This window comes from Opisthorchis viverrini (assembly GCF_000715545.1).
Source record: "Opisthorchis viverrini unplaced genomic scaffold opera_v5_312, whole genome shotgun sequence".
NCBI lineage: Eukaryota > Metazoa > Platyhelminthes > Trematoda > Opisthorchiida > Opisthorchiidae > Opisthorchis > Opisthorchis viverrini.
Genome location: NW_008751970.1, coordinates 99,585 through 107,442, shown reverse-complemented (window position 1 = coordinate 107,442; position 7,858 = coordinate 99,585). Strand labels below are relative to the sequence as shown.

General features: G+C 47.7%; 2 protein-coding genes across 2 annotated transcripts in view; one reads left to right on the top strand and one right to left on the bottom strand.

Moving 5' to 3' along the window:
• The window catches only part of T265_09865 (hypothetical protein), a gene marked incomplete at both ends in the record, with an annotated part of 47,847 nt that overhangs the window by 7,340 nt on the left and 32,649 nt on the right, over positions 1-7,858 (bottom strand). The window contains 2 exons of the mRNA XM_009176067.1: positions 1,867-2,292; positions 5,166-5,854. Coding sequence (XP_009174331.1) covers positions 1,867-2,292; positions 5,166-5,854 — 1,115 coding nt within the window. The remainder of the gene's footprint in view (positions 1-1,866; positions 2,293-5,165; positions 5,855-7,858) is intronic.
• T265_09864 (hypothetical protein) overlaps positions 1-7,858 on the top strand; it is a gene marked incomplete at both ends in the record, with an annotated part of 18,158 nt that overhangs the window by 8,213 nt on the left and 2,087 nt on the right. Inside the window, 2 exons of the mRNA XM_009176068.1 lie at positions 5,508-5,602; positions 7,476-7,557. Of these exons, the coding sequence (XP_009174332.1) occupies positions 5,508-5,602; positions 7,476-7,557 (177 nt within the window). The remainder of the gene's footprint in view (positions 1-5,507; positions 5,603-7,475; positions 7,558-7,858) is intronic.

Below are 7,858 nucleotides of genomic sequence, written 5' to 3'. Positions count from 1 at the left end.
CACCTTTATTCTTTTCTTTACAATAAGGCTTTCAAATAGGTCATGGCTGTACGGCAGTGAAGCATTGGTGTTGAGCACTGATGTCATGCTGTCGTTGATGATGATGATGATGATAAATAGTCTAGATTGGGGACTGAGCACGTGTGGCTGTTCATCGATTAAAAATTGGACTATTCACATAGTTCCACCTCGAACAGCGTTACACTGTGGTCGAACATTCGGAAAGAAGGCTCTGGCTGAGAAACCTAATAGTCCTCGTCTGGGTTTAGGCCCCCTGGCGATATCTCAACCCACATACAACCATAAACTTCACAAATAAGAGTATCTGCATGCCATATCAATCGTGTCGCCTTATTTGCCGCATAGAACAGGGATCACAGAGTACACATGACCACTGATTCCTTTCACTGTGCTTCACTGCTATCCCCTCCTGTCCCACTTGTTAACCAATCCATGTTGAGCCCAGATGTAGGCACGTCAGTGAGGCATCCGCGGAATCGATACATCTCAAGCCACCACTCATCTGAACTGTTCCATGATCGCGAGTGATGCACCGTTCACCTGTTTTTACATCAACCTTCAACGTGCGAACTCGCTGGCAGATCGACCAACAATCATCATCATCAACAGCCTGACACTAGTGTTCAACACCGATGCTTCGCTGGCGTACAACCATGATTTATTTGAAAGCCTTATTGTAAAGAAAAGAATAAAAAGGTGGACAGGAAAGGGACTTAGTGCTAGATTGCCACAATCATTACGAGGTGCCTACGCCTCCAGACATTCACTCAGGCGATCAGGATAGAAACTGACAAGATCGGCAGCCATATCTTGTAGTGTCTCCAACCAGGCACAGTGAGGACCACGCGGTCCCCATCCTGGAAAGCGAGTAGCACCGACAGCACCCAAGCGTTTCGTGATCTCCTTCATACCCCTCTGTCAGGTCAAGGGTTGGTCACCTCTCTGCCTAAGGCGCCATGAGTTGGGCATGAAAAACAGAACCCTCTTCGGTAAAAGATGGTGAGCATACGCAACCCATGTCCCAACCAACGCAGATTCAGGTGCCGGACACATTCTTCAATGGAAGTACCCGTTGCACAACCGAGAAAGTGCTTTCTAACTACATCGTTCGGGACTGGCTGGGATGTCTCACCGAGATTTGAGCAGTGCAACCTTTCGGTTTGATATCCAGTGCTTGAGTGCGCCTGGTGGTACCGTGCTACAGGCGAATTCCCCGGTACTATGCAAAGAGGTGGCAATCTCGCCCCAGTATGAGTTCACATCTGATGGTGCAACATTTGGAAGGGACTCTATAAGACAATTCTGGTAAGTTCGTCTAACATCCAGATCTGCCAGTCTATCAGTTGCCAAGCGATTTATCGGTATCTTACGCGGCCAAGTAAAACGTAGGAATAAGCAACTCCGAACAACCGCGTGGTTGGAATACGCAAATGTGTGCCAAAACGACCGGCAGTCATTTATTGATCCGCGTCATCGATAGCTGACGGCAACGTGATCGACGTTTGTGGCCAGTATGCCGTTGAAGAACACCATGTGGCCAGACGACTTCGGCTATTTCGGAAGTTCGTACTGCATAAAAACAGCCTGCGATCAGCACACAGCTGAAGCAATCGTTCCCCATTGTCCGTACGTACCGAGTCCAGTCCAGTCTCAGATCCGCTGAACCTGCCTACTTGTGCATTCAAATCTCCGGCAACCACCACAATATATGGGCTTCTAACTCACCGCAGCAGGGCGTCGTAAAAACTGTCTTTGACGGCGTCGGAGCTACAGTCAGTTGGGGTGTAAGCGGACACAACAAATAGACAGCGATCAACTTTCCCCATGTGAGACTCTTTCACAGACGTTGCCAGACGAACCGCACAGAGGCGACTACCAACAGGTATCCAGTTAGGCAAGGATACTTCCACCCGGTGACGATACCAACCCCTGCACAACCAGCCGCAGAAGCCTCTGGATCATCAGAGGTGTGCAGCCGGAAGTGAGTAAAGACCGACGGAGCAGTTAGCTGAACCACTGTGCTCGCATCTTGAATTCTCGTTTCTAAGACACAGCACAGATCAGTGCCAAGAGACTCCAGTGCGAGCGCAAGAGCAGCTTGTTGTCCTGCTTGCTTCAGAGTGCGGACGTTGAACGCGGCCAGATAGACTGGGTGTCGAGGCTTGAGGATTGCTTTGAAGATACCTGAAAATGTCGGCGCCATGTGACGAGCAGATGCTGCACGCAAAACCGATGCATGACGGACGGAGCCATCAGTCCTAAGTGCTGGGCCTACAAGGAGAGATTTATAATGGGGTGGGGAGGGAGGAGGAAGAAAAAATATATGAAAGAGAAAGGGAGGCGTCAGCGATAGTCTGTTTTCGCTTACCCGCCCTGTTGTATGCAGCGATTAAGGCAACGCGGCTGATGGCACCAAGTGACAGACGATGTGGTATGGGAGAATTGTTAGTTGTAAGTTTCACGGTGGGCTGGGATACTGTCAGGGCGTCCACACCCAGACAGGAGGACGATTAGGGTCCTCAACCAAAGCCTTTGGCTCAAAAGCCTAACTGCAAGGCAGCGGTGTTTGACGAGAAATACAAATGCATTAATCTGCCGATTGTCACCAAGCTTTTTCGAAAACAAATGCATTAATATTTCTGCGGAACAAGTCGCCACATGTTCCAACCCCCAAACCTGGAGGGCCAGGCAACTGTGTTTGTCAGACCTCTAACCATTGACCAACCTGGTATGAGAGACTGAGTGTCGCGGACCATTGAGGTGCGCAAACCGTCGCACCACGGTAAGATCCAGTCCCTTCGTGACGGGTCGGTCAACAAGCTGCTCTTGTATTATCAACTGATATCTGTTGCACCTTTGGAACTCGAGTACGGGATCCAAGCACACCATCCAGACGTTAGCAGCGTGATATGGTACTTCGTTAACGAGTACTGGTCCAAATGCGACTCCATGATGAACTGTAATATTTGATTCGCTCTGACTAGGGTGTTCGTGTATGTTTCGGAACAAGAACGTATTCCAGAAAAGCGGGGCCAATCACAGGTCGTGCCGGTGTTTAAAAAAGGTAACCGAACAGACCCACCAAAGGGATATATGTCCCATTACTGTCGCAACACGGCTACTGACTTCCAACCCGGCAAGTGAGCAACAATTCCGAGACCATCAAGCACGATTTCGACCTAGGGAAGGCACTGATAATATATTTACATTAGGTAAAGTGCTTGGGAGACAGCAAACACGCAGTCCAATTTAAAGTAGTCTTCGACTCTTCTTAATATTCTTGGTCAAAGAGGAATGCCATTTGAGCTTCTGAACATTCTTCGTGCTTTTTATAATCACATAATTGGTCGGTTTAGGATGTAAAGCCAACTGTCCAGAAGCATCCTGACAACTAACGACGTTTATCAGGGTAGCCCCTCTCTGGTCTTTTTTGTCCAATTTTGTCATTAATGTTACCATGGGTGTAGTCTCTAAGGGACCACGAATCTATATAACGAAATCAATTTGCTATAGAGGAGAATGCTGGTAGCTCAGGTAGCATAGATGATCGTTGGTTTGTTCCTTGACGCCGTTTTGTTGATTAACGTCCGCGCAAGGTACATTAACCAGAATATCACACATGATCCCACTTTTTGTCATGCATTTTGCATCTGCAAAACTTTCCATTTTCTTGTGCTTCTGTGAAACCTCAGAACGAAGAACTGAGTTCGTTGATTGGTTCACGTATTCCGTCTTGACTGTACTATAACAAGTGAATTCAGCGCGCGAATAATCAAGGGGGCGGGCACCGTTCGGGAACTTGCGTCACTTATGGCTGAAGCTAAATTTTGCGTTGCCAAGGCACCTGCAAGTTTCCTCACCCTACGGTCATGTGAACTAGGTTGATGACTTGATCACAGCCGTCTCCATAGCACGACAAAAGTACTCTGGATGCAACGACTACACAACGAAGTGGTGCGTGGGCGATCATTTGGCAGTGAATCAGAACTGCTTACAAAGCTAAAGTGGTTGGGGCACATAGTACGTGTGCCTAACCAACCCCTACCGAAAAAGTGTTTTCCGTTAGAAGCCACTGCTGCCAGAAGGTAGGCCGGAGATAGATAATGAGGCGGCAACGTGAAGTGAAACCGGCTATAGTCAAGTCAAGTGTTGTAGGTTCCTCGCGCTTCTCGACTGGAAATTACCCGGCTAGACAGAGCACACAGTCAACTCCAGTGGCGCGAACCCCATCATTTCCTAGCCGGATTTTTCAGCTAAACTTCAACTACCCCTGTGTATCTATCCCAGAGGAGGTTGGGTCGATTCCGCTGGTGATGCCATGATTCCACATGATAAACCAATGCGCTTACTTCAGTGTTGTCCAGAGGTGTAGGCATCTTAGTCGAAATCCTAATGACGACTACGAGGGCGAATACATTACACCCGGGAATAGAGTTCCCTAAAACTGATTCAGAATGGGGAAAAATCAGACACCTCCAAACCTGAACGGGTGTCAAATCTGTCCTAGACGGGAGACTGTTGAGTAAAGAAAGCATGTAACAGTCGGAGTTACAGCTAACACAACGTGTCTTAATCGATATTCTGGATATCAATTTCGGAATGCTGGACGTCCGTTAGAGGAGACGTTGCCGTTCTGGGATTTGGAGACGCTTGCTTCAAATCATGCAGCCTATGATTTGCAACGCAAACCCCCTCTCCCAAAAAGCTTTGATGCTTGCCTGGTTCATGCAATTTTCAGTACTAATGTACTGACCTGTGGATGGTAACCCGAAAAGGCTGAGTAGGAACCGAGTTCGGGGTCCGGTCGGTAAATTTGCTAGAGAGAGCAGTTTTCACTAACAGTCGGTTTGATCATGAAATTCAGAGGCTCAGAATTACTTTACGGCAAAGTCACTGACACTCAGCAAGAGCTCCAACAACGCCAGGAGAACACCAACAGACTCGACGGTGGAAAGGTCTGTTGTCCGAACTCATGTGAGCGTGCCCTAGTTTATTGATCAATATAGCCGGGAGTATCTGCCGGTAACAAACATCGTCGCAATACTGCTCGTTGTAGCGTTTGAGTATCAATGCGGTTTATCAGAAGCAGAGCGTGAAAAATTGACGAATATGGTCCTCACGATTTAGGTCAGCTGGGGGCATACCTGTAGAAGCTTTGACGTCCGAATTCCGCTCAAGCTTGGAAAGGAGTGCGACTTTTCGCGTGAGTGGTGCGGCATGTGAAGTTTTGGTGAACTGGCATGGTGATTGTTCGACCCAAATTGCTTCTTGGTCATCCACCTGAGTTTCACTTTTAGTGGATCTACCCTGCACGAGTAGGGACGCCTTTTTATGGTCCCGACAATCGACTCGCTTCCCGAGCGGCGAGTGAGCTTTACTTTTTGTAGACGTACTGGCGTGGATCGCTGTTGACTGCGACTGAAACGTGGACAAAATGCGACCAGAGTTTCGGATGACATATTGAGAGTTTGGCGTTCCACTAGTAGATGTTGCAACACCTGGTGAAGATGAAAGAGGGACGCGTGTCCGGGTTGTGGATGCAGAGCAGGAGACCGAGGATTCGGAACTGGTGTACCTTGAGGTAAATGATCCAGCGGGGGCGGAGTGTACAGACGAACGGGAGTGTATTGAAACGGCGTCGGCTGGCTGCCTTGAACCCCAACACTGCCTGTGGTGTTCGGTTGGTCCGGCTGGCTTGTTGCGCAATGAGTGGATTGTCTGGTTGGTTCCGGGGTGAGCGTTTCGTCTAGACCCGGATTCAGCTGCTCTGGCACCATCAATTTGTCGTCGTAGGCAAGTGCAGCCAGGCTTGACACCGAGATCGAGTAGCTTTCTGGACGGAACCAAGAGACAAAACATACAGAATGCCGCACTTTAGGATCACGTAGAGCCGTTCGGTAACGTAGGATGCAAAAAAGATCAATGTGATGTTGCTACGACGAAGATGAAGCATGTCGAAAGCCGAAAGAGATTGATTTGAATTCAACAGCTTGAAGTCCGGAACGGATACCAGTTATACAAAGAGTAATCACCCGATAGGTTGAAGACCGGACTCTCACCGACTTCACCCAAATACTAGGCGGTGTGCTGCATTTTTTAAACAGACTAAATCTCGTTTCGGAATACGAGCCAGAGTCTGAGTATTATGCGGAGGCTCCTTACTCACTGCCGCAAAGAGACCGAAACGTATCGCAGTACGATTGTTTAGATAGTCTCGGAACCTACTCAGCTGTAATGGGAGTGAGCGGACCAGGAAAGCCCTGAAAAGCATTTGACACTCGATTGTTCCATACATATAGGTTAAAGAAATAAGCAAGTTGCTCACCAATTCGACGGTCGTAATATGGACGGAAGCCCGTTCATTTACAGGCACTGCCCCAGCAGTCTTGAACACATTACCGCGGCGTTGTAGATGTTTATAGCTATGGGACCCTAATCGTGGACCCGTCCAAAATTGGGTGACCTGTTTATATCCTAGCCTACTTAAAACAACTAGGGGCATGACCATAACCTCTTACTTAATCACAAAGACAAAAAGGGCAAACTAAAAAAACGTGAAATACAACAATCCTTCCATTCACAGATGTTCACTAAGACGGAAGTCCAATGTAAATATATATTTCGGAAACTGATTAAACAAAGGATGAAACCGGGGGTTGACGCCACTTGATAAGAAACAACACCCCCTAGTAGAAGCGTAAAGAAACGGTGAACCTGCTGTCGACATTTTCCTGCCTTGTTAGCAGAGGTACAGAATGGAATATTGTACCGCTTCCAGGAAAATCGATGAACTCCAAGCAATTTTGAAAGCTACAGTTTAGTTTGAGTCGGCTATATCATATCAGAGAGTCACATCAGCTCTACGCAATCTCGCGAGCAGACCGTATGGTACATTTTGGGATGCGGTATGGCGTGGCATGAGATTTAACTGGGCAACGAATGATCCGCTGATAACTACTGGTAATTGATATTTGGTTCCATAAGAGTTAGAAACATGGCCGAGGCTAGCGAACCCAGGTAATTAATGATTTCGTTGCAAATTTCTAGCGTGCTGTCTAACAATCAGCCGGTTTTCGATTAGACAACGTCCGCAATAAGACTACACCGTACCACCCCCACCCCCTCACGAAGGAAGGTCACACGCTAAACCGAGTACTCTGCATGTCCATGAACCGTCTATCGGACGGATCTTCGTTGCTCCGTGGCTTGATAGCGACAGGTGCGACGAAGAATCTCAGTCATATTGGCAAATGGCATCTGCTCAGATAGTGCGTCATTGGTTGTACGGCAGCGGAGCATCGGTGTTGAACACTGATGGCATGCGTCGATGATAACGATGATGTACAGCTGGACGGCGCTATACGCATCAGAATGATAGTCTCCAATCTACAGCTACCCAAACCGTAAGAAAGTTCCGATAACACGGAGTATTTAGTTTTCCTTCCTTCTCTCAGATACGGTGCTCCCTCGGTACAGTAACACCTCATCTGAAAATGACTTCTACGGAACTGCGAGAATTCAATAACAAATGGATGGGTAAGTTAGTTACAATATGCAAGAGCATGCGGATAATGATGTACTCCTGAAACACGCAAGCATACGCGTGAACGGATTAGAACGCTGCGCACCAATTACAAGTGTTCACGACTAGCTGCGGTAAACTTTGAAATCTAAATTTAGTTGTTCAAACGACAGTAGGCTGGACATAAATCCTCATTCGACTCGATCTAGTTCAATTTACTGCTTAGAACGCCCCGAAACCAACAGTCATAAGGCAAGGCTGCGTACAAATGACAAGCCATCGACAAGTTTGTAGGGTTAATAGGACAATACTGTG